Here is a 24,073-nt window from a genome sequence, read left to right as displayed (position 1 = left end):
CGTCCCGCTCACTCCTCCGCGACAGCTGGCGCCCGCCGCGCGGACGTCAGCATCGCGTGCAGTATGACTCCGGTCGCGACGGACACGTTCAGGCTGTCCACACCGTCGTCGTCGTCCCCCTCCCCCCCCCCGCCCGCGATTCTCAGCATGCTCGTGCACGCCCGCCGCACGTTCGTCCTCAACCCCGCGCCCTCGTTACCCATCACCAACACGCTCGGCCTTCCCCTCGCGTCGACGTCGGCGACGTCCGCGGCGCCCTCCTCCGCGGCGGTGCCGTAAACGTCCCACCCGTCCTCGACGCACCGCATCAAGAACCGATGCATCACACCGACGCTTCGCACGTCCATGCTCTCGAGCGCGCCCGCGGACGCTTTGCTCACGACGGGCGACAACGGTGCGCTGTTCTTGGCGCACACGACGACGCCGGCGACGCCCAAAAACTTGGCGCTCCGGAGCACCGCGCCCAAGTTCTGCGGGTCCACGACCTCGTCCAACGCGAGCCACACCGGCGCGGGCCCTTTCACCGTAGACGACCCTTCACCGTGGACCCATCTCGGGAGCTGATCGATCGGCGTCGGCGTCAGCGCGGACGCGTCCAGGACGACGCCGTTGTGCGGCCGCGGCGGCGACCCGGTGAGCACGTTCAGATCGTGCTTCGACACCGTCTCGATCTCGACGCGCGCGTCCCTCGCCGCGCGCAGCAGCGCGGCGTCGCCGGAGGCGTCGGAGCCCTCCTGCACGAACATCCGGTAGATGGTCCGCCTGGCGGCGGCGCCGGCGCGCGCTCGCCTCGCCGCGTCTCGCAACGCGGCGCGTGCGGGATTTAATCCGTACAACGCCTCGCCCGTCATTCGCTCCGCGAGCGTCGGTTCCGCGCGGTTGCGCTTCTTCTCGTCGTGGCGCTCTTGCCACACCGTTCGCGGTTGCGCGTCGGCGTCGTGAGTGGCGCCGCGGTCGCGCGAGCGGCGGCCGCCTCGAGGCGCGGAGGAGGAGGACGATTCCGCGGTGTAGTACGGATTCCGGCGGTCCGCGTGGGAATTATTATTGGCGAATCCTCCTCCGCGTCGTCCAGCGCCGCGTCCTCCTCCTCCTCCTCCTCCTCCTCCGCGCCTTCCTGGGCGGGGGCCGTCGTCCTCGAAGTCGCTCGGGTCGTCGTCGCCGTAGCCGTAGCGATCTCTCGACGACGGCGGCGACGACCGCGGCGGCGGTTCCTCCGTCGTCCGTCCCTCGCCGCCGCCTCCGCCCATGCGCCAGGAGGAGACGGACGTCGTCGTCGTCGCGGGCGCGCGCCGCGCGGCGAGCGGCGCCCTCGACGCGGCGACGCGGCCGCCGCCGCTCGGACGCAGGCATCGGAGATTGAGTCGGAGGAGCGCCCCGGGGAGGGTCGCAACACGCGTCATCGCCGCGTGTTCTGCGCGTCGCCGGGTGCGTCGGGGCGCGGTCGCGGCGGGCGTTAATAATCGTCGCATTTTTCTTTTCGCCGGTCGGACGGCGCGGCGCGGCGCGGCGGACGCGCGCGCGCGGCGACGTCCAGTCGCAATAATGTCCCGCCTGGACTGAGATCGCGCGCCAAAGCTCGCCCGCACGGCGACGCCGACGCGATCGATCGCGCGTGACGCACTCGCGGTCCCCCATCGCGATGGACCCTCGAAGCAGGCGCGTCTCGCGCTCGATCGCGCGTCGCCACCCCGCGCCGATCGCGCGAGATCCGCCCGGCCGTCCGCGCGGCTCCGCGATTTATTTCCCTCTCCCTCCTCTCTCCGCGCATTCGATCGATCGATCGTCCGATCGTCTCACCTTCCTCGCGTCCGCGCTCCCTCTCCCTCGCGCGCAGACGACCCCGAGGCGGGACGACGGGGTACGACGACCAGCAAGGCCCGCCGCAGGGGCCCGGAGGGTACGCGGACGATCGCGACCGCCATCACCCGTACGGCGGCGGCGGCGGCGGCGGCGGCCCGCGCGGGCCCGGTCCCTCCGGAGGAGGCTACGGCGGCGACTCGTACGATCGGTACGGCCCGCCGCGAGGCGGCGGCGGCGGCGGATACGCGCAGCAGCAGATCCCCCCGCCGCCGCCGAACATGGGCGGCGGCGGGCTCGGCCCGCTCCCGCCGCCGCCGGGGATGCACCAGGGCGGGTACGGCGGGTACGGAGGCGCGCGCGGCGGAGGTGGAGGGATGGGCATGGGACCTGGGGGGCCGGGGCCGGGGCCGGGGCCGGGGCCGGGGCCGGGGCCGGATCCGCGGTACCAGCGCGGTCCCCCGGGGCCGCCGATGGGCGGCGGCATGGGGATGGGTCCCGGGCCGGGGCCGGGGTACGGCGGCGGGTACGGCGGCGGGCCGGGGCCGGGGCCGGGGTACGGCGGCGGCGGGGGACCGGGACCGGGGTACGGCGGCGGCGGGTCGCGCGGCGGCGGCGGCGGCGCCCCCATCCCCGGCGCCGCGTACGAAGAGATCATGTGCCCCACGGAAGCCGCCGGGAAGATCATCGGCCACGGCGGCGACACGATCAACTCCATCCAGGCCAAGTCCGGCGCGCACGTCAAGATTCAGCCCTCGCACGAGGTCGTCCCCGGGCAGCCGCGACGCATCACAATCTCGGGCGTCCCGGGCGCCGTCGCCGACGCCGCGCAGCTCGTGAACGACATCATCCGCGAGACGGAGCTGAAGCACTCGCGCGCGTCGTTACCGGGAGGAGGAGGAGGAGGCCACAGCGGCGGCGGGCGCGATTCGAACCAGATCGAGATGCCCGTGCCGGTCCCCACGGAGATGATCGGACGCGTCATCGGCCGCGGCGGCGAGACGATTCGCCGGCTGCAGGAAGAATCCGGCGCGAGGATGCAAGTCGAGCGCGACCTCGGGAGGGTCATGATCAAGGGCGGGGCGGACGAGTGCACGCGCGCGAAAGAGCTCGTCCTCGATATCCTCAACGCGCCGCCGCCCACCGCCGGCGGCGGGGGCGGCGGCGGCGGGACGGTCCGGCACGTGATGCCCGCGGGGGGTTGCGAGGGGAAGATCATCGGAAAGGGCGGCGACTCCATTCGCGATCTGTGCGCGCGGACGGGCGCGAAGATCCAGATCGATAAGGACGCGGCGTCGGTGACGATCAGCGGGAGGCAAGATCAGGTCGACGCCGCGATCGCGCTCGTGCAGGCGATCATCGACGAGGGCCCGACGGTGTACATGAAGCCCGGGGGCTTGCCGGGGGAGGATCCGCGGCCGTACGAGCCGGGGTTGGGTCGCGGCGGCGGCGGCGGGACGGGCGGGTACGCCGCCGCGTCCGCCGGCGCGGACGGCGGCGACGGCGCGAAGCCGCTGTGGGAGGCGCACAAGTCGCCGGAGGGGTACACGTATTACTACAACACCATCGACGGGTCGACGACGTGGGACATGCCCGCCGACTACGACGGCAAGAGTTGACGATCCGATGGACGATCGTTGATGATCCGATGGACGATCGTCGCGAGTCGAAAAGACGACTGGAGCGAGCGGGGGCGAAGGCGGACGAGCGACGGGGTCTCGTCTCGCGCGGGGATAAATAGTATCGTGTGGCGTCGTGCAAAATAATCACGTCGCGTTTGAAAGCAGCGCTCGTCCTCGTCCTCGCGTCGCCAGAGCGCTGAGACGCGCGACGGCTGAAAAAAACGCGCCAGATCTCGAGTTTTCCACCCACGCCCAGCCCTGGTCCGACGCCTGCAGAACGCGGGACTTTCCGATGCGACGCCTCGCACACGCGTCCGCGCCTCGTCACGCGAAGCGTCGACCGCGGTCCCCTCGACCGCGCGATCGACATGGCGGCCGCCAACGCGGGTGCGTCGTCCCTCGTGCCAGCCCGCTCGAATCTCTCCCGCCGCGCGGCGACCGCGCGCGATCGATCGGTCGTCGCGTGCCAACGGGCAAAAAGGCGACGTTGGAAAGATGAAGATGAAGATGTTCGTTCGCTGACGCCGCGCCGCTCCCCTCGCCCCCCACCGTCCGTCTCCGTCCAGGTCCCGCGACCGCGTCGTCGCCCCCGCCGGCGATAACGCTCCGACGCGAGCCGTTCGAGTTCGGCCTCCTCCCGACCTCGTACCTCCTCCCGCGCGTCGAGACCGTCGCCGCGCTGATTCCGATTCAAAAGCGCCTCCTCGCGGCCGCGTCCGCGTCCGCGTCGGACCCCTCGAAGCTCGTCGTCTCGCACGCGGACGCGGCGCAGTGCCTGGGGATCTCTCACGTCGTCGCGTCGAACGCGTTCGAGCTGTTCCACGCGGTGAGCCCGTCGGAAGATGGCGTCGGGGACGCGAACGCGGCGTCAGACGCGAACGCGGAGATCGAGGTTCGCGCGCTGCTTCTCTACCTGTTCGTCCAGACGTACGCGCGCGCGCACGCGCAGTCCGCGATGCGCGAGTCCGGCGGCACGGAAGAGTGGCCGATCGCCGGGGACGCCGCATTGGACGCGACGACGTGCGATGGCGGCGTTAACGGCGGCGCGGGAAGCGGCGGGAGCTCGCCGCGGTCGTCCCCGGGGAGGGAGGCGCCGGGGTCGCCCGGGTCGAGAGGGAGCGGCGGCGGCGCGGCGGGCGGGGGGAAGGCCGCGGAGACGGAGATCCTGCGCGCGAAGTTCGTGTTGCATCACTTCGTCGCGCTCGCGGGTTTGTGCGTGGACGACGACGCGAAGGTTGGGGGGAAGGCGCAGAAGGACGGGTCGCCGAACCGTGTCGCGGCGGGCGGCGTCGGCGTCGGCGGCGGGGGCGGCGGGGGAGGGGGAGGGGGAGGGGGGGACCTCGAGCTGACCGCGCGCGAGGCGGACTGCCTAGACTTTATATTCGCCCCGAGCGCGGGAGGAGGCGGCGGCGGCGGCGGCGGCGGCGGCGCGGCGTCGTCGTTTAGCTTCAGCGCGACGACCGGGCTCTTCGGGGGGGGCAAACAGACCGCGACGGCGGCGGCGATCAAAGATTGGGTCTCCAAGCGCTTGGCGTTCGCCAACGCGCAGCATCACAACAAAGACGTCGTGATAATCGACGGCGTGCACAAGGGCACGGCGGTGCGGACGGCGTCGGACGTCCCTCCGGGGTCCTCCCTCCGCGTCTCCAACTGCCACGACGCGGTGATTTACCTCCTCGCGCCCGCGGAGTACGCCACCGTCACTCAGGCGCGTTCTGTACACTGGTCCCCATACGACCCCGTCCGCGTTGTGAACGCCGATCCTTGAGGACTTTCTCTCCCGGCGCATCTCTCCGCTCACCCCTCGCTTTCAATCCCCGCCCTCTACGCCTTTCAACTCCGTCTGACGCCTTTCAACTCCACCCTGATATCATCACTTCGTACGCGACCGTCACTTAGTGCGCGGACTGCGTCGTCGTCGTCGGCGCCGCGGCGCGCGCGGTGAAGGTGGAGTCGTGCCAGCGCCTGAACGTCGTCTGCGCGTCGCGCAGGCTGCAAGCGCGGTCGGTGCACGACAGCGTGTTCTACCTCGGCATCGCGCGCGGGCCGATTTTCATCGGCGAGGTGCGTTCTATCTCACACTGGTCCCCATACGACCGCGTCGGCGTGGTGAACGCCGATCCTTAAGGACTTTTGCCATCGTGTCTCTCCGCCCAGGGTCCCCCGCTTTCAATATCCACCCTCGGCGCCTTTCAACTCCGCTTCTGACGCCTTTCAACTCCACCCCGACGTTCGCTCCTATGGAACGACCCTCAGTGCCGGAGAAATCGCGTCGCGCCGTATAACACCTTCTACGAGGAGCTCGACGCGCACCTGAGACGCGCGGGGCTGAGCGGCAAGCAGTGCGACGCGTGGGACCGGCCCGTGGTCATCGCGTCGGGGGTCGGGGGCGGGGGCGGGGGCGCGTCCGGGTCCGGGCCCGGGTCGAGCGGCGGTTCAGGCGGCGGGGGCTCGCGCGGGGGTTCGAACGAGTCGAGCGTCGTAGACCTGCTCCCCGCGGAGAAGTTCGCGCCGTTCATCGTCCCGTTCCGCGGCGGCGACGGCGACGGCGACGGCGACGGCGGCTCGAGCTCGAGCTCGAGCTCGACGCAGGCGAACCCGTTCTCGGTCCCGGAGGCGTACGTGCGGGCGCTGGATCAGAAGGTCAGGTCCGTGGCGTCGTTGCGCGCGGCGATGCGCGACGCCGGGTTGGACGACGACCAGAAGCGGGAGCTTCAGGCGACGATTCAGGCGTACTTCAAGGAGTGGCTGCTCACGAGCGGGAGCATGCGGCAGGTGTACGACCTCGCGAGGATCGAGCGCGGGGAGTAGATCGTTCGATCGTTCGATCGGATCGTCGTTAGCGACGTACGCGCGGTAGACATTTTTGGACTGAACCACCTCGCGTTAGCCTCCGCCCGTCGCCGTCGTCGCTCCCGCGCTTCTAAAGAATTCGCCGCCGCCCCCGCTAGATCTAAAATAACCCCATCAGACCAGATATCCCCCGCATCGCATCGCATCGCGTCGTCGTCGTCGTCGTCGTCGCGTCATCGCGCGAGCGGATTCGCGTGAATGGTGACTTTGTTGACGCGAATCTCCGCGAGCGGCCGGTCCATCTCGTCCACGGGCGTCTTCTCGCACATGTCCAGGACCTGAAACCCGTCGATGATCTTCCCGAATATCGTGTTCTTCCCGTTCAGGTGCGGCGCCTTGGCGTACGTGAAGAAAAACTGCGACCTGTTCGTGTCCGGGCCGCTGTTCGCCATGGAGAGGATCCCTCGGTTCGTGTGCTTCACGGTCGAGGGTCCATACGAAGCGACGTCGGGGTGGAGTTGAAAGGCGTCAGAAGCGGAGTTGAAAGGCGTCGAGGGCGGGGATCGAAAGCGAGGGGTGGGCGGAGAGAAACGCCGGGCGAAGTCCTCAAGAAACGGCGTTCGCCACGCGAACGGGGTCGTATGGGAACCAGTGTGAAGGAGAGCGCACCTTCAAGTTGTCCCGGATCTCGTCCGGGAACTTCCCGCCCCAGACGCTCTGCCCGCCTCTTCCCGAGCCCGTGGGATCGCCTCCCTGCGCCGACGAAGACGTGCGGAACGGACGAGAGGTCGAAGGTCAGCGCGCGTCGGGGCGGAGCGGGGCGGCGGGCCGGGCGACGACGTCGACGCGCGATCGGGGACGAGGACGGGGACGGGGGCGGGGAGCGCGAACCTGAACCATGAACCCCTTGATGTTCCTGTGGAACGACGTGCCGTCGTAGTACCCGCTCGCGCACAGGGCTAAGAAGTTCTCCGCCGCTCGCGGGGTGTCCTCGCAGAAGAGCTCGACCTTGAGGTCCCCGAGGTTCGTGTGCAGCGTGCACGACATCGCGGCAGCGGTGGCGGCGGCGGCGATCGAAGGCGTCGCGCGGAGTGGCGGGGGAAAGGAAGAACGTGCTTTCTAATAAAAATTCGTGACGGCGACGACAGACGGAAAAATAATGATCGATTCGTCGCATGACAGCCCGCCGCGGAGCGAGAGCGTCGGACGCGCGGGCGACGTATGTACAGAGTCGTAATACAACCGTTCGATTTCTGTTCGAGTTCGTTCGTTCGTCGGATCCCGCGAGCGAACCGTCTCACGCGTTCACCTCCGCGAGCGGGCTTCGATCGGCACTCCCCGAGAGATCCCCGCTGAGCTGCGTGCACAACGGCGAGTCCGAGAGCGTCGCCGTCGGCGCGTCGCTCGCCGCTGCCTCCGACGTCTCCGTCTCCGTCTCCGTCTCCGGCGCCACCGTCAGGGATTCCATGTTCTCGACGACGGCCTCGACCGTGGTGTCGAGGTCGTCCTCCGTCGCGGGCGTCGAGAGAGGCTCCGCGGGGGACGGCGCGGCGGCGGCGGCGGCGGTGGCGGCGGCCTCTTCGCCGCACTCCGCGATGATCGCCTCGACGTCCGGCTTCCCCTCCGTGAAGTACAGAATCTTTTCCACCACCTTCGCGAGCGTCTGCGACGCAAACTCCGGGCGCTGGCAGAGAAACTCGATGTCCTGGAGCTTCTCGAAGTAAAACTCGCGCTCTTGCTCCGTGCGCTCCACTGCGAGTTTCAGCTCCGCGCACTCCGCGGTGAGCTCCTTGACCGCGGCCGCGTTCGCCGCCGCGGTCGAGGAGGCGGTCGACGCCGGTTTCGACGCGGTCGACGCCGGTTTCGACGCGGTCGACGCCGCGGGCCTCGACGCCGCGGGCCTCGACGCGGCGGGCTTCGCGCCGCCGCCGCCGCCGCCGCCGCCGCTCGCTTTTTTCCCACCCTTGCTGCACGCCCTTCGCTCCTCGCCGTCGTAATCCTCCGGCCTCACGCCCCCGGTCGCGGTGTCGTAGTACGCCTTCATCCACTGCAGAAACTCCAAGTTATCGAGCGGCCTTCCCTTCACGAGCTTGCTCACCTCGATCATCCGCGTGATCTGAGCGCCGTTAAGAGCGCGAAGCGACGTCGGGGCGGGAGTCGAAAGGCGTCAGATATGGAGTCGAAAGGCGTCGAGGTGTGTCGGGGTTGAAAGCAGCGAGGGGCGGCGGAGAGAGACGCGCGCGGGAAGAAAAAATAGTTCTTCTTAAAGAACCGTGTGCACCGCGCGAACGCGGTCGTACGGGGACCGGTGTGAGGAGAACGAACGCGCCTTGAGCTTGTCGAACACCGTCTGAAGCGTCTTGTAGTTATTCACCATGTCGTACTCGCTCTTCGCGTCGAAGTTCACCTTGGACATGTTCACCACGCCGGGGTGGCACGCGTCGAGGATCTGGCAGTGCACCGCCCCGGACGCGACCTGGGGAGGGGACGGATGGACGGACGGACGGACGGAGGGGACGGGGTGAGCGTCTCGAATCTATCGAAGGAGGACGAGAGCGCGAGACGAACGAAGAGATGAAAATCTCAATAATCCGACGAGATCCCGTCCTCGGGGCGCGGGGCGCGGGGCGCGGTTCCGCGGACGCGCCTGCTCGACTTTCGTCAGGCGCAGGTTCAGGAGGCCGTTGACCCAATCTAAGAGCTCCGCGCGCCCGACGAAGAACGCCGGGTTCTGGAGCCCGATGGACGACGCGTTCGCCATCCCGCTCGTCGGTCGGACGCCGCCTCTGATTTTATTTTCTTCTCTCCGACGCGAGCCTCCCTTCCGCGAACGACGGGGAAGAGCGAGCCTCTCGCGCGCGGTCGCGCTTCGGACGACGCGCGGTCGTTCGCGCGCGGGGACTCGCGCTTCGGACGCGAGAGCGCTGTGCGACGGACGCGCGGGACGTGCGGTCGCGCGGACGTGTGTGCGGCGAGCCGCGCGGGGGAACGAGATTCTCTGAAGCAGCTTTTTCGAACGCGCCCGCCGTAGCGTAGCGTAGTACAGTACGCGTCAAAACTACAAATTCGCACTGCGCCAAGGGCACGCGCGACGCTCGAGCGATCTCAGCCCCGAAAATCCAGCGGGTCCAGTTGTCGCGATAACGAAGTCGCTCCATTCCGCACGCCCCTGCGCCTCGCGACCGCTCCGACGAGAAGAATGACCTCCTCGCTCGCCGCCCCCGCGGCCGCCCTCGGGTCCGCGCCCCGCGCGCCCGCGGCGCTGTCCCGCCGCGCCGCGCGCGGCGCCGCGGCGCCGGCGCCGCGCGCCGCGTCCCTCCGCCGCGACCGCGACCGCGTCGGCGTCGTCGTCCGCGCGCAAGCCGTGGAGACGAAGACCAAGCCGAGCGCCGCGGCGTCGACGTCCGCGACGAACGCGACCGCGTCCGCGGACGCGATGGAGTCGTTCAAGGTGGGCGCCGCGCGCCTGGCCATCGCGCTCCTCCCGGGCGAGTCCGGGCTGCGATCGCTCGCGGGCGTCCTCCCGGAGAAGTACAAGAACACGTTCCTCGGGCTCATCGACTCGTACAAGGCGCAGATGATGAAGGCGACCGGGAACGACGAGGCGCGCGCGTCCGCCGCGCTCGTGTCCATCTTCAAGGACATGATGAAAGCGTACGCGGGGCAGCTCATCGGGACGCCGTACGAGTTCCCGTCGCATCACATCTGCATGACGAAGGAAAACTCAGACTTCGATTACTATCAGATGGCCAACGCGTACATCGGGTCGCTCGTCGAGTTCGACCGATCGATCCTGCGCTACCCGGAGCGCTTCACCGACGCGAAAGCCGCGCTCGATCGCGGCGAGAACGTCGTCTTCCTGGGTAACCACCAGTCCGAGGGCGACGCCGCGTTCATCCCGCTGCTCACGGAGGTGTCCCATCCGGGCCTCGGCGAGAAGGCGCGTTTTTTGTTCTCCTCGCGCTGGACCCCATACGACCGCGTTGGCGTGGTGAACGCCGTTCCTTAAGGACTTTGCCCGGCGATTCTCTCCGCTCATCCCTCGCTGGTTTCAATCACCAATCACATCACGACATACCTCGACGCCTGCCTTTCGAGTCCATCTGACGCGCCCCTCGACTCCGCCCCGACGACTGTCGCTTCGTCGCACCGTGGGAAACGACCCTCCTCCCTCAGGTGACGTACGTCGCGGGCGACCGCGTCGTGACCGACCTCCTGTGCAAGCCGTTCAGCATGGGGAAGAACCTCCTGTGCGTGCACAGCAAGAAGCACATGAACGACGACCCGTCGCTCAAGTCGGCGAAGATGAAGCAGAACCTGAACACGGTCAAGGAGATGCAAAAGCTGCTGAAAGCGGGCGGCGTCTGCATCTGGATCGCGCCCGCGGGGGGCCGCGACCGCCGCCAACCCGACGGCACGATCACCCCGGACAAGTTCGACCCGGCCGCGATCGAGATGCTCCGCAAGCTCGGCACGAAGAAGGGCGCGGCGAAGACGCACTTCTACCCGCTCGCGATGGCGACGTACGACATCATGCCGCCGCCCGCGGCGAAGGAGAAATCCATCGGCGAGGAGCGCGTCGTCAACTTCACCGGGTGCGGGCTGTCGCTGGGGCCCGAGATCGACGTCGACGCGTCCACGGCGGCGTGGGCGAGAGGGTTGCCCGAGGATGCGGATCTGACCGTCGCGCTCGCGGAGCACGTGTGGGAAGAGGTGAGGAAGGAGTACGCGGACATCGAGGCGTGCAACGTCCCGGGCGGCGGGCCGGTGCCGCTGCCGGAGGGCGCGGTGCGGCCGACGCGGCCGCCGAGCGTGCCGGTGTTTTGATGAGTCTGTTGTCATCGGTCGTCGGTGTTTTGAGGCGGCGTGCAGGGCGCGTGATTTTTTGTTTTAATAATTGAAGACGAAAACGAAAACGAAAACGCACACGCATTCATTCATCGTCAGCACCGAAAAGCGAGCCACCGAGCACCGCACGCGATGACGACCCCGCTGCCGTGGACCGTCCAGGGCGTTGCGTCCGCGCAAATCCCGACGTTCCTCACGTGCGTCGTCGCTCGCGCCCCTCTCTCTCCCTCCTCTCCTCGCGCGCGCGCGTTGTCGTCCGACCTCGAGGAATAAATCAAGATCTCGCTCGCCGCTGACGCGCTCGCTACCCCCCCCCCCCCCGGGCCCTCTCCCGTTCCCATCAGCCGCACGTTCAACATGGTGAACGACGCGAAGACGAACGCGATCATCTCCTGGGACAAGACCGGGAAGTCGTTCGTCGTCCACGACGTGAACGCGCTGTGCCAGCGCCTCCCCAAGATCGCCGGGCTCTTCACGCCGTCGTTCGGGTCGTTCGTGAACGAGCTCTCGATCTACGGCTTCGCCGGCGCGATCGCGGAGGACGGGTCGTACGTGTTCAGCAACGACGCGTTCCAGAGAGGGAAGCCGGAGATGTTGAGGACGATTCGGAGGAAGGAGAACTTCGGGCGGTATCGGCGCGGGTCGACGCGCGCGTCCGCGGCGTCGCTGTCGATGGCGCAGTGATCCGACCTGGGGGGGTTGGACGGATCGACGGTCGACGATCAAATAATATCTTTTGGATTTTGTCAGAGAGCCGCGCGCCGGCGATCCGAAGGACGAGCGCGCGCGTCGGGAGACGTGTTGTTTTTGGAGAGCTCTAGGATAAGTTGTTAATAGATGAGTAGTCGTGAATTGATTGTCAAAGGAAGGATGCATAGTGAGCGACGCGTCGTTCGGAGGGCGGCGGGCGGCGGCGCCAAATGCATTTTTACTCGCCGCGCGAAAAACGTGCCGATCTCCTTTTTGCTGACGTAGGACGCGGTACTTTTTATCTGACTAAAAACACATAGGGATACACGTGTACACTACTACGAATCGAGGCTATCGAGCGATCCCGCCCCGCGAGCTGCTCGAGGCCCGAGGCGCGCTGCTGCTGCTGTTTCAAAGTTGACTTTCCGTCTGACGAGCGTCTGTCCGCTCGCATCCCACCCCGCCCCGGCGCCGTCCGTCGTCGTCGCGCGATGGGATGCTGCTCCAGCCGCCCCGGCGATGACGCGCGCGCGAGCGCGAGCGCGAGCGCGAGCGGCGACGGGTACGACTCCGTGCGCGGTTCCCCGCGCGCGTCGTCGTCGTCGAGGATTATTACCTCCGCCGTCGCGGACCCCGCGGCGGTACACTACGGCGACGTGGGCGACGACGAGGTCGCCGCCGCCGCCGCGGAGGAGGTCCGGCGCGCGGAGGAGCTCGAGCGCGTGCGTCGGGAGGTCGCGGACGCGGTCGCCGCGGTGCGCGACGCGACGGGCGAGACGCTCGGCGTGAAAGCCGCCGCGCGGTTGGACGACGAGACGAGAGATGTGATGACCGCGGAGGACCAGCGAATCCGCGCGCGCGTGGCGAAGCATCGCGAGGACGCGCGCGCGGAAGAGGACGAGAACACGCCGCCTATTCCGAAAACGCCGGTGACGACGGACGCGCTCGGGCGGCCGCTGAGCGAGGGACGCGGCGACGTCGTCGCGGTGGAGAGAAAGCGCAAAGCGGCGGAGAAGGCGGTGCGGCGCGCCGTGGCCGAGGCGGGGCGGCGACGCGGGCGGGGGGAGAAGAAGCGCGACGGCGGCGACGGCGGCGGCGGGAGGTGGGGGGACGAGGACGTCATGAGCGGGGAGACGAGAGCGGAGCTCGACCGCGTCGGTGCGGACGTGAGGAGACGCGTGCAGCGAGCGCGAAGGAGCGAAACGTAAACGTGATGGACCAGTGGAGACGGCGCGGCGTCGCGCTCGCGTCTGGTCTGTGATAAAAAAATCGAAAGAAGGTAACTCGTAGATCCGCGTCCGTTCGCCGGTCACGCCTCGCCGCCGCGTCCGCCGCCGTCAAAAACCACCGGCAGCCTCATCGTCTCGTCCTCGATCTCTCTCAACTGCGCGGCGAGCTCGTCGAACCCGTTCTGCGCGGCGAGGTCGCTCGGCGTGCTCCCGCGGTCGTCCCTGCCCATGTGCTTCGCTTCGCGGCAGCTCGTCTCCGAGAGGAGATAAGCGATGACGTCCCCGTGGCCGTATATCGCGCACTTGTGTATCGCGCTGTGCCCGTTCACGTTCACGACGTCAGCGCGGACGCGTAAGGTCTCGATGAGCCACTTCACCGTATGTAATGGACTGTGAGCGGCCGTTTCGGTATCGGCTTCGCCCTCGGTCTTCTTCGTCTTCGCGCGAATCAGACGCCCGCCGCCGCCGCCGCCGCCGCCGCGCGGGTCGTGCTGAATGCACGCCCACAAAACCGCGTTGCATCCCCACCGGTTCGTCGCCCGCACGTCCACGCCGGGCAGAGACGCGAGCCACGACGCGACGTCCACGTGCCCGCGCCACACCGCGAGGTTGAACGCGCCGTCGCCGTCGTAGGTTTTCGCGGACGCGTCGGCGCCGCGCTGAGGGTCGTTCCATACAAAGCGATGTCGGGGTGGAGTTCATAGGCGTCAGTTGGAGTTGAAAGGCGTCGAGGGCGGGCGTTGAAACCGAGGGGCGGGCGGAGAGATGCGCCGGGAAGAAAAGTCCTTAAGGATCAGCGTCCACCTCGCGAACGGGGTCGTATGGGGACCAGTGTGAGATAGAACGCGCCTGGAGAAGCCATCGACACGTCTCCAGCCTGCCGTTTCTCGCGGCCCAGTGCAACGGCGTGCGGCCGTCCTTCCTGAGCGATCTCGTCACGGAGACGCCGCGCGCGTCCACGAGCCACTCGCACGCGCGGAGGTGGCCGCCGCCCGCGGCCCAGTGCAGCGCGCCGCTGCCGTACGCGTCCACGGTCTCGCGCGGGTCGAAGCCGGCGCCCGCATTTTTTTCGGCGGCGACAAGGCCGTCGACGTCGCCGGCGGCTGCGGCGGCGAGCCCCGCGCACAGCGTCTCTTCGTTGTTCTTCTTCTCCCTCCACGGCGCCGGGCGTCCGGCGCCGCTGCCCCGCCAGGACGAGCTCTCCGCGTTCGTGGAGCCGCGAGAAAACGCTCCGTTACCGGACGTTTTTTTTCCGCCACCGTCCCGAACGCCGCCGCCGAAAACGCCGCCTCTCCCGATTTTCGCCGCCGCCTCTTCGTCCGTCAGCGACGCGCTCCTCGCCGCTTCCGCGGCCGCCGCGCACGCTTGCGTCGTGCCCCCTCTCGCCCAGTGCTGCCTCAACCCGCCGCCGTGCATGGCGTAGTACTGCCCGCACCCGGCGCACATCGCGAGGCCTTTCCGTCGCATGTCGTCGTCTCGAGCGCGGGTGGTGATGAAGAGCACGCCGTCCGCGCTCGGCGACGCCCTCGCCGCGGCGATGGCGCCGCGCGCCGCATCGTCGTTCACGTCGAAAGCGCGCGCGTTGAGCGCGTCCGCGATCGCGCGCGCGAGGACGCCGGCGTCCGGGACCGGGGCCCGGTCCGGGGCATTGTCCTGGTGGTGTCGGTTGACGGTTCGTCTTCCGTGCGTGAGCTTCAACGCCGCGCGAGAGATGAAGTCGTGCGCGGGGCGTTTCGTCCCTTTGCTATACTTTGACGCCGCGTGTATCGCGCGCGCCGCCTCGCGATCGTCCGACGCGTCAGAATCGATCGGAGGGAGGGATAACGACGCGAGCGCGGAGACGATCGCGGCCTCGACGACGTCGGCGAGCTCGGGCGATTCGACGCCGCCGCCGCCGCCGCCGGCGCTCGACGACGACGACGACGACGACGACGGCTCGAGCGGCGGCTCGAGCGGCGGCGGCGTCCGCGCCCTCCCCCGGTCCTCCTCCTCTCCCTCCTCCTCCTTCGCGGCGTCGCCCGCCGCCGCGTCGTTCCCCCGGTCGTTCTTCTTTTGGTACACGTACGGCTTGACCCCGTCCTCGCGCATCACGGTCTCGAGCATCACGCGTCTCGTCTCGCTCTCCAACGCCTCGCCCGACGCCGCGTTGACGTCGTTCGCCTTGAGCGCGCGTAAAAACGTCGCCGCCGCCGCGGGGTCAACGCCGGCGAACTCCGGCGCCGCGCGTAACGCCTCCGGCCCGTGGAACACCTCGCACGCGGCTCTGCTCGCGTCCACCTTGGCCCACGCCCGGGTGATCATCTCGCGCTCGAAACTCGCGATCGCGCTCGGTATCGGCGCGCGCGCGAGCCACGACGACAGCCCCCACGCGTCGAACAGCGCCGAGTTGGCGCCCATGCCCTTGAACGGGCTCATCGGGTGCGCGGCGTCGCCGATCGCGACGACGCGCGAGCTCGGCTTCGCGCCCCTCGCGCGCGGCGGCGACGGCCTGTCGCGGTCGTACAGCGGCCCGGCCCAGACGTCGTCCCAGTCCGTGTGCGCGAGCATGTCCTGGACGGGCGCGTGCCAGGACGCGGTGAGCGCCTCGACGAACGCCTTCGCGCCGGCGGTCGGGTGCGTCCGCGGCGCCGCGGCGATCGCCCTGGCCTCCTCCTCCGTGACCCTCACGCTGATCTGCCACATGTTCTTCCACGTCGCCGCGCCGGGAGAAGACGAAGACGCGTCCCCGTCCGCGTCCGTCGCGGAACTACTCTCCGTCGGCGGCTTGAAGGGCATCGTGAACATTCTCGCGCGTCGGCCGTCGAGAGTGTAAAACCCCTGCCCTCGCAACAGCGCGTGGTCGCACGTCGTGAACCCGGTGATCAGCACGACGCCGAGGTAGTTCAGCTCGTCGTTCGGCCCGAGTCGGCGGCGCTGTATCGCGCTTCGCACGCCGTCCGCGGCGACGAGCAGCGTCGCTCGGATCGTCTCCGTCTTTCGGTCGGCGCGCAGCCGCGCGTCGTCGTCTCGCAGCCTCCCCGCGCCGCCGCCGACCTTGTCGACCTCGCCGCCGCCGCCGCCCTCTCCCCCCCCGTCCCTCGTCGGCGCCGCCACGGACTCGACCACGACGTCCACGCCGCCGTCGCCTCTCTCCGCGTAGTCCACCGCGCGCTCGCCGAAGCGCACCGTCCCCGGTCGGAGCCGCCTCAAGAGAATCTCGCGGACGTCGTTCCGTGGCACGCGCAGATTCGTCACCGGCGACGGTCCCGCGCGCTCGCGCGGCAAGAACGCGGCGCCGTAGTACCCGAGCACGTCGCCGTCGGACTTGAACGTCCAGTGCGCGCGGCTCCGCGTGTTCCGAGCGCGGAGGTCGTCTAAGATTCCGAGACCTCGCAGCGCGGCGTTCGTCTCGGAGAGCGTGACGCCGTAGCCCTGCCGCCGCGCCGCGGCGGAGGGATCGCGCTCGAGGACGATGACCTTCGCGCGCGAGGACTGGAGCGCCGCGGCGAGGGCGAGGCCGGCGATGCCGCCGCCGGCGATGACGACGACGTCGTCGGCGCCGAGGCGGTTATAAGGAGGAGGACGCGCGGCTGCGGCGCGAGATGACGACGACGACGACGACGACGACGACGACGAGGGTGCCGATTCGTCCGCCGCCGCCGCCGCCGCGTCGTCGTCGTCGTCGTCGTCGTCGCCGTCGCGCGACGCCGCTCGTCGTCGCGCGTCGTTCGCCGCCGCGCCGCCGCCGTCGTCGCTGCCGTCCCCCGCCGGCTTCGCGAGCGACGCGCCCATGCTCGCCCCGCGGCGCCCGCGCGGAGACGCGACTGGCGTCCGAGCCTCGGAAACTCTTAAAGAAAAGTCGGAACGAGCCGGAACTCGCGCGCCAGTCTCTCCTCGCCACGTGCGCGCCGACGAGGACGGCGCGTCCGACGCCCGAGCGTCGGAATCGCGCGCGCGTCGCTTCGCTCGCCGCTCCCCTCGATCTCCCCTCGGACGACGCCGATGAGAGGGCGACACGAGAGGGCCAGCGCGCGCGACGAGGTCTCGTCTCGGGGTCGTCGTCGCCGCGCGCGCGCGTTTCAAAATATCTCGCGCGGGGGTCGCGCGCCGCCCGTCGCAGCGCGACGCGCGCCACGCCACGACCGCCGACGACGACGATGCCGCGCGCTCTCGCCTATCTCCTGCTCCTCCTCCTTCTCCATATCGCGCTCCTCCGCGGCGGCGGCGGCGTCGCGCGCGCGGAAGCGACGGGAGGGACGAACTACCTTTACTACGAAGACGAAGACGCGACGTCGACGTCGCCGACGACGCCGCCGCCGCGCCCGCCGCTCGGATTCGTCCAGCGCGCGGGCGCGCGGTTCGTCGTGTCATCGCCGTCCTCCCCCGCCGTCCGCGCGTTCGCCGCCGACGCGGCGGCTGGAGCGAACGCGCCCGCGGACGCGGAACCGGAACGCTGCGAGTCGTTCTACTTCCTCGGCTCGAACACGTATTACCTCATGGTGCGCGGCGCGTCCCCGACGTTCCGCTGCGAGGTGGACGAGGTCTTAGACGCCGCCGCGGACCTCGGCGTGACCGTCCTCCGAACGTGGGCGTTCAGCGACGGCGCCGGGGAGTGGCGCGCGCTGCAACGCGCGCCGGGAGTGTACGACGAGGCGACGTTCAGGGGCCTAGGCGCGTTCTCCTCAGACTGGTTCCCATACGACCGCGTTGGCGCGGTGAACGCCGTTCCTTTAGGACTTTTGCCGGCGCATCTCTCCGCCCATCCCTCGGTTTCAATCCCCGACATCGACGCCTTTCAACTTCAACTGGCGCACCCCTCAACTCCACCCCGACGTCGCTTCGTATGGACCCTCGACCCTCAGACTACGCCGTGGCGGAGGCGGGAAAACGCGGGATTCGACTCCTCGTCGCCTTCGCGAACTACTGGCAGCACTACGGCGGCGCGGACGCGTACAACAGATGGAGCTTTCTCGCGGGCGAAGGTCGCTGCGACGGCGAGCTGGCGTGCAGGGACGATTTCTTCTCGGACCCGTACGCGCGCCGGTTGTACAAGAACCACGTCGCCGCGGTGATCGGGCGCGTGAACACCTTCACCGGCGTTCGATACCGCGACGACCCGGCGATATTCGGGTGGAACCTCATGAACGAGCCGCGGTCGACGAAAGATTTGACCGTGGAGGTTCGAAGCTCGTCGGATAAGAGTCTGGAGTACAACGTCTCGAGCAACACCGGCGACGCGCTGCAAGCGTGGATCGAAGAGATGACCCCGCACGTCAAGTCGTTGGATCCGAATCACTTGCTCACGGTCGGCAGCGAGTCCTTCTTCGGGCCGTCGTCGCCGCTGTATTTGTACGCGAACCCGGGACCGTGGGCGCAGCTCGAGGGCGTGGACTTCGTCAGGAACCACGCCGTCCCCGGGATCGACTTCGCGACGATGCACGTGTACGTGGACCAGTGGCTGTGCGTCGAGCGCGGCGCGACGAAAACAGGTCGGGACGAATTTTTCGTCGACTGGCTGACCTCGCATCAGCAAGCCGCGGAGGAGGAGCTGATGATGCCCGTGGTGTTGGAAGAGTTCGGAGGAAAGCTCGAGGAGCGATACGATCTGTTCAAGCTCGCGTTCGATTCGTTCTACGAGAGCGCGCTTCGCGGCGGCGGCGGCGGCGGCGTCATGTTCTGGATACTCTATCACCGCGCGTACGAGCCGCTCGATAAATACGGCGGCAGATACGGGGTGTATCCCGCGTCGGACGACGACGACGAGAACGACGAGAAGGTAAAAAATTCGCGCGCGGTGACGTCGCTGATCAAGTCGCACGCGATGCGCCTCCGCGAGTTGAACGCGAAGAGCGCGAACGGCGTCGCGCGAACGGCATCCGACGCGTGCTACTGGTCGCCGCCCGCGCCGCTCGGCGTCGGCTGCAAGGCGCGTCCTGTCATCACACCGGTCCCCATACGACCGCGTCGGCGTGGTGAACGCCGATCCTTAAGGACTTTATCTCCCAGCCTTTCTCTCCGCCCAGGGTCCCTCGCTCACAATCCCGACACGCCGCGTCGCCTTTCAACTCCGCTTCTGACGCACCCCTCGACTCCACCCCGACGTTCGCTTCGTATGGACAATTACCCTCAGAACGTCGTCGCGGAGCTAACGTTCGGCGGCATGCCCTGGCGGTGCCTCCCCGGCGAGCGCGAAGACGTCTCCGAGTGCGCGCCTCGCGACGACGCGACGCGCGAGCGGCTGTACCGCCAGCCCCTCGAGCAGTGGCGCGCGTCTCGTCGCGCGAACGGCGCGCTTCCCGTCAACACCGTGGAGTCGCTCGTCATGGGTCAGATCGTGAACAGAGGGTCCGTAGACGTCAACTTGAAAGGCGCGTGGTTCGTCGTCCCTTTCAGCAGGGGCGTGCACACCGAGTACGAGGGCGAGTGGACGCGCATGCGCGACCCAAACGCCGACATGGACGTCATGTGCTGGTACGCCGGCGTGCACGACGCGAACACCGGGGCGTTCGTGCAGCCGTACCGAGGGGATCTGTGCCGGACCGGCGCGCTGCGGTTTTCGTTCACGACGCACGAGTGGCCGGCGGGGACGAAGGCGCGTTCTATAGTCTGGTCCCCATACGACCGCGTTGGCGTGATGAACGCCGATCCTTAAGGACTTTTCCCGGCGTCTCTCTCCGCCCACCCCTCGCTTTCAATCCCGACACACCTCGACGCCTTTCAACTCCATCTGACGCCTTTCAACTCCATCCCGACGATCGCTCGTATGGAACAACCCTAAGCGGGACCGCGGGTTGAACGTGTCGTTCGCGAAGGACGTCGTGCTCGCCCCCGGGCACGCGATACACGCGGGCGGCGACGGCTGGGATGTCGGGTTCAGTTTCAAGGATGGTAAAAACGCTCGGCGCTTGGACGTTTCGAGTTTGACGTCCACGACGGGCGCGGACTCGTGCCCGAGCGACCCGGATCCGCCGAAGCCGCCGAACGCGTTTGACGAACCCTGCGAGCACCCGTGGCGCGCGTGCCCTTCGCGCGTGACCGCCGCCGCCACGGCGGGGAAGGTGAATACAACGGTCGCGGCGCGGACGTTAAAGGCGAGCGAGGACGCGCGGCGAACGCGCGAGAGGTACGCGAGGGCGCGAGAGAACGCCGTCGCCGCCGCCGGCGTCGTGACCGGCGTCGCGCCCGGCGCGCAGTACCTCCTCACCGTGGACGTCCGCGTCCGTAAGCTCGCGCCCTCGAAAGACTTCCAGGCTGTCCGCGACGACGACGTCGAAGGCGGCGGCGGCGAGCGCGACGCGCTGCGACGTTCGAAGCCGAAGGACGACGACCGGGTCGTGTCCATCGCGCGAGCCGGCGGGGATGATATTTACGCGCTCGACGGCGCCGCCGGCGCCGGCGCCGGTCGCCGCCGCCGGTCCCGGTCGCTGCTCCAAGCCGAGCCCGTGGACGAGAACGAGGCGTCGTACGCGGGAGGGGGACGCGCGGAGAACGCGGAGGACTTTGCGGCGGCGGGCGGCGGCGACGTCGTCGCGCCGACGGACGCGCCGAACCCGGAAGAGCGACGCACGAGCAGAGTGAAGCTCGGGCCCGACGTCGCCGTCGCGCTGCGCTGGCCGGCGGCGGCGGATTCGGGCTCGGGCTCGGGCTCGGGCTCGGACTCCGCGGCGACGTTCGAGACGGTGACGATCAACGAGGCGCAGCTCGACGCGTGGGTCACGCTCCGAGGGATAACCGCGTTCGAGCCGATGCACGCGATCCGCGGCGCGACGGTTGACGTTCCGTCTTCCCCGACGCTGACCGTCGAGGTCCTCTCGCGCGGCTACGTCGTCGACGTCGGCGCCTTCGCCGTCAAGCCCGTGACCGAGGCGAACGTCGACGACGCGGACGAAGTCCAGACGTACGTGCCCTGCCAGATCGACCCCGCGGCGCACCCGGACGCGATCTTCGCGTTCGCGGTCCCGAACGACGCGGACGCATTCGACGTGGACGTGAGCCTGTGCAGTCGCGGATACGCGCAGAGTCTGACGATTTACGAGGACGGGACGCGCGTTCGAACCGCGGCGTCGCCGAAGAGATCCGCGTCTGATCCCCCTCCGTCGCGACCAATCGTTTTCGCGGACGAGATCTACTCGATATCGGAGAACCAATCAGAGGACGCCACGTGCGGCCTCGGCGACGTCGTGAACGCGTTGAAGATGCGCCCGGGGCGGACGTACCGCGTCGTCGTGGACGGAGAGCCCGGGACGCCGTACGGATCCTTCCGCGGCGGCGGCGGCGTTCGAATTAAACGCGCGGACGGCCGCGGGTTCGGGTTCGGCGCGGAAGGCGGTCGATGGGACGCGGCCGTGGACCCGAAGCTCGCGTCGAAAGCCGTCCGCGCGGTCGGCACGACGTTCGTGATCGGCGCGCTACCGAAAGAGGTTGCCGGGAACGGTGACGAATCGAACGCCGACGCGTGCGCGAAACCGTTCAGGCGCGTTCTATACACTGGTCCCCATACGACCGCGTTGGCGTGGTGAACGCCGATCCTTAAGGACTTTTGCCGGCGCATCTCTCCGCCCACCCCTCGCTTTTAATACCCGCCCTCTGCGCTTTTCAACTACAACTGACGCCTTTCAACTCCACCCCGACGTTCGCTCGTATGGAACGACCCTCAGTTACGCGGGGGTAAACGTCTGGGATTTGATGGACACCGCGCGATACCCGACGATTCGCTGGCGCGTCACGTCCAAGCTCGACGCGCTCGTGAAGGAGGGCATAAACGTCATACGTACGTGGGGGTTCTCGCTCGGGAAGGGAGAAACTCCCGAGTTGCGTGCGTTGCGACTGCACCTCGCCCCCGGGGTCTACGACGAAGCCGTCTTCCGCGGCATGGACTTCGCGCTTCACGAAGCCGCCCGGCGCGGGATCAAGCTGATCGTGTCGTTAGAAGACTACTGGCTTTCGATCGATCGGTACGTGGAGTGGTCGCCCTCCGCGGGCGCGCGCACGGACTTCTACACGGACTGGTTCTGTCGTAACGCATACCGAGCGCACGTTTCAACGTTCCTGAACCGAGTCAACACCTTCAACGGCGTTCGATACCGCGACGACCCGACGATTTTCGGTTGGAACCTCATGAACGAGCCGCGGTGCACCGGGTGCGGGTGGGCGCTCCAGGCGTGGATCGACGAGATGTCCCTGTTTGTAAAGACGATAGACCCGCTGCACATGCTGACGATCGGCGAGGAAGGGTTCTACTCGAGTTCCTGCTCGAGAGTGCACCTCAACCCCGGGAGCGGCAATCGCCGCACGGGCATCGCGTCGTCGCCGTGGGCGCTCATGGAAGGCCAGGACTTCCTCGCGAACCACGCGGGAGAGCACGTCGACTTCGCGACGACGCACGTGTGGCCGGATAACTGGCTCGGGCACGCGGATTACTCGCCGTGGATGTCGAACAAGGCGTTCGATTACGCGATCCACGGGTCTTCGGTGTGGAAAGAAAAGCTGAATTACACGGAACGGTGGTTGCGCGCGCACGTTCAGGACGCGGATAAGCTCGGGAAGCCGCTCGTGGTCGAGGAGTTCGGGAAGTCCACGCCGTCGTCGAGGATCACGGTCGGGAGAGGGCTGCAGCCGGGCGAGCGCGTGCACGGCGGTCCCGGGGATTTTTACGTCAGAGACGAGTTCTTCGAGAGCGTGTATCGCATCGTCGAGAAGAGCAAACGCGACGGCGGGAGCGGGCAAGGGACAAACTTTTGGGTGCTGTACGATGGGAACGGGGAAGGGCAGGACCTGGATCCGTACCGCGTGTCGCTCTACGATTGGACGACGTGGGAGAAGATTCGCGAGCACGTGCGTCGATTCGACTCGTTTTCGTTTTTCTTCGCCTCCCGCTCTCGCTTCTTCGGTTACGTGTACACGACGGACGTCTCTCTCTCGGTTCCGCGTCGCGTGTTCTGTTGTTATCACACTGGTCCCCATACGACCGCGTTGGCGTGGTGAACGCCGTTCCTTAAGGACTTTCTCGCGCCGACGCCCGCTCCCTCTCTTCCTCCGTCTTCCTTCTCAGGCGCGGAACATGAAACAAATCAGCGCGGACGCGCCCGCGGTCTGCGGCTTGAACGATACCGCGACGTAGCGTAACTCAGTCGTCGTCGCGCGACCTGCGCGTGTGAGTGGGGGGAGGGGGGGGTTGGTCGGTTGATCGGCGGCGGCGTGAAAGAAAAAAAAATCGACTCGACGAGCGAAGAAAACGCGACGCGGCGGGCGTCTCTTGGTCTCAGAGAGTATGGTCACATTATAGGATCAACAGTGGTGTTCAGGAAAGTTTTTGGGTTGATAATGAAGTTCTTCATCGACCAAGAGACCCCCCGTGACGTGACGGGCGGCGAGAATGCGTTTCAATTGCAATACGAGTGAGAAAAACCGAACGAAAAACAACGCGCGAAACGCGCGCGCGACGTATCAGTTCGCATCAGGTTACGGTGTCGTCAGTAACCGTCAGAATAACTCATATGAGGATCTCGTCTTTTACGCCCGCGGCGATATCGCGCGAAGTGTGCTGCATGTAGCAAAGGCTCTAGAGACCGGTAGATATGGCAAAATCCGACAAGTCTGCTTTACCTGAGCGTCGATCTCTCGGGCGCCTTGTCGGCGCGGAACAGCGGGAGAGCTTTTCCGCGCGTTCGAAACGCCCGAACCGTCGCGTGACGGTTCATATCGAAAGAAAATCGCACCGACCGACGGATAAAAACAACGCGACGCGAAACGACGGAACGACCGCGGAGGAATCAGGAGCTAACTTTTGTTCTCAAGGCCGAGGGCTAACAAGGCTCCGAAGGTGTCCTAAGATAAAAAAAGTGTTCATCATTCACCCTCGCGCGTGTGGTCGTTCCGTCGCGCGCGATCGAATCAGACGGACGGACGGAAGGACAGTACACGTGGCGATTTAGTATCCGCACCTTTTTCATTCACAGATGACATGTCGAGCGGCGATTCGCCGGCGGCTTCGCACGCGCCGCAGGAGCAGTCTTCGAGAGACGCTGCGAGGGACCGAAGAATGGAAACGTCGAATGAATTCGTCAGCGGCGGCGGGCCGGCGGTCTGGTGAACGACGAACGAACCAACGCGCGC

At 67.8% G+C, this 24,073-nt stretch overlaps 9 protein-coding genes across 9 annotated transcripts; 5 read left to right on the top strand and 4 right to left on the bottom strand.

Moving 5' to 3' along the window:
• Nucleotides 1–8: 8 nt before the first annotated feature.
• MICPUCDRAFT_59944 (uncharacterized protein) lies at nucleotides 9–1,400 on the bottom strand (the record flags this gene model as incomplete). The annotated part of the gene is made up of 1 exon (XM_003060250.1): nucleotides 9–1,400. One exon carries the CDS (start codon nucleotides 1,398–1,400, stop codon nucleotides 9–11), a length of 1,392 nt encoding a protein of 463 aa, XP_003060296.1.
• A 678-nt stretch (nucleotides 1,401–2,078) lies between these two features.
• On the top strand, nucleotides 2,079–3,577 carry MICPUCDRAFT_47841 (uncharacterized protein; the record flags this gene model as incomplete). The annotated part of the gene is made up of 1 exon (XM_003060543.1): nucleotides 2,079–3,577. One exon carries the CDS (start codon nucleotides 2,079–2,081, stop codon nucleotides 3,414–3,416), a length of 1,338 nt encoding a protein of 445 aa, XP_003060589.1. The 3' UTR covers nucleotides 3,417–3,577.
• Nucleotides 3,578–4,374: 797 nt separating this feature from the next.
• Nucleotides 4,375–6,306, top strand: MICPUCDRAFT_68919 (uncharacterized protein; the record flags this gene model as incomplete). Its single annotated transcript, XM_003060542.1, has 3 exons — nucleotides 4,375–5,127; nucleotides 5,319–5,483; nucleotides 5,676–6,306. 3 exons carry the CDS (start codon nucleotides 4,375–4,377, stop codon nucleotides 6,228–6,230), a joined length of 1,473 nt encoding a protein of 490 aa, XP_003060588.1. The 3' UTR covers nucleotides 6,231–6,306.
• A 139-nt stretch (nucleotides 6,307–6,445) lies between these two features.
• MICPUCDRAFT_19333 (uncharacterized protein) lies at nucleotides 6,446–7,259 on the bottom strand (the record flags this gene model as incomplete). The annotated part of the gene is made up of 3 exons (XM_003060249.1): nucleotides 6,446–6,688; nucleotides 6,882–6,965; nucleotides 7,104–7,259. 3 exons carry the CDS (start codon nucleotides 7,257–7,259, stop codon nucleotides 6,446–6,448), a joined length of 483 nt encoding a protein of 160 aa, XP_003060295.1.
• Nucleotides 7,260–7,509: 250 nt separating this feature from the next.
• EB1 (microtubule end binding protein) lies at nucleotides 7,510–9,167 on the bottom strand (the record flags this gene model as incomplete). Its single annotated transcript, XM_003060248.1, has 3 exons — nucleotides 8,860–9,167; nucleotides 8,542–8,688; nucleotides 7,510–8,328 (listed from the first exon to the last, which is right to left on the bottom strand). Exons 1-3 carry the CDS (start codon nucleotides 8,971–8,973, stop codon nucleotides 7,510–7,512), a joined length of 1,080 nt encoding a protein of 359 aa, XP_003060294.1. The 5' UTR covers nucleotides 8,974–9,167.
• Nucleotides 9,168–9,701: 534 nt separating this feature from the next.
• Nucleotides 9,702–11,011, top strand: MICPUCDRAFT_27830 (uncharacterized protein; the record flags this gene model as incomplete). The annotated part of the gene is made up of 2 exons (XM_003060541.1): nucleotides 9,702–10,152; nucleotides 10,389–11,011. Coding segments are annotated over exons 1-2 (984 nt in total), but the record flags the coding sequence as incomplete, so codon positions are not given.
• A 148-nt stretch (nucleotides 11,012–11,159) lies between these two features.
• On the top strand, nucleotides 11,160–11,941 carry MICPUCDRAFT_59938 (uncharacterized protein). The gene is made up of 2 exons (XM_003060540.1): nucleotides 11,160–11,257; nucleotides 11,405–11,941. The coding sequence occupies exons 1-2, from the start codon at nucleotides 11,193–11,195 to the stop codon at nucleotides 11,742–11,744; spliced, it is 405 nt and encodes a 134-aa protein (XP_003060586.1). The 5' UTR covers nucleotides 11,160–11,192; the 3' UTR covers nucleotides 11,745–11,941.
• Nucleotides 11,942–12,715: 774 nt separating this feature from the next.
• MICPUCDRAFT_68910 (uncharacterized protein) lies at nucleotides 12,716–13,895 on the bottom strand. Its single transcript, XM_003060247.1, is given in 2 exon segments — nucleotides 12,716–12,718; nucleotides 12,720–13,895. The coding sequence occupies 1 exon segment, from the start codon at nucleotides 13,679–13,681 to the stop codon at nucleotides 13,319–13,321; it is 363 nt and encodes a 120-aa protein (XP_003060293.1). The 5' UTR covers nucleotides 13,682–13,895; the 3' UTR covers nucleotides 12,716–12,718; nucleotides 12,720–13,318.
• A 3,529-nt stretch (nucleotides 13,896–17,424) lies between these two features.
• On the top strand, nucleotides 17,425–22,699 carry MICPUCDRAFT_3730 (glycoside hydrolase family 5 protein; the record flags this gene model as incomplete). The annotated part of the gene is made up of 4 exons (XM_003060539.1): nucleotides 17,425–17,664; nucleotides 17,838–18,131; nucleotides 18,159–18,447; nucleotides 22,440–22,699. Coding segments are annotated over 4 exons (1,083 nt in total), but the record flags the coding sequence as incomplete, so codon positions are not given.
• Between the last annotated feature and the right edge of the window lie 1,374 nt (nucleotides 22,700–24,073).

Source organism: Micromonas pusilla (genome assembly GCF_000151265.4).
Source record: "Micromonas pusilla CCMP1545 genomic scaffold MICPUCscaffold_8, whole genome shotgun sequence".
NCBI classification, from domain to species: domain Eukaryota; kingdom Viridiplantae; phylum Chlorophyta; class Mamiellophyceae; order Mamiellales; family Mamiellaceae; genus Micromonas; species Micromonas pusilla.
The sequence above is the reverse complement of the archived record's forward strand: the minus strand, read 5'-3'. Positions and strand labels throughout refer to the sequence as shown.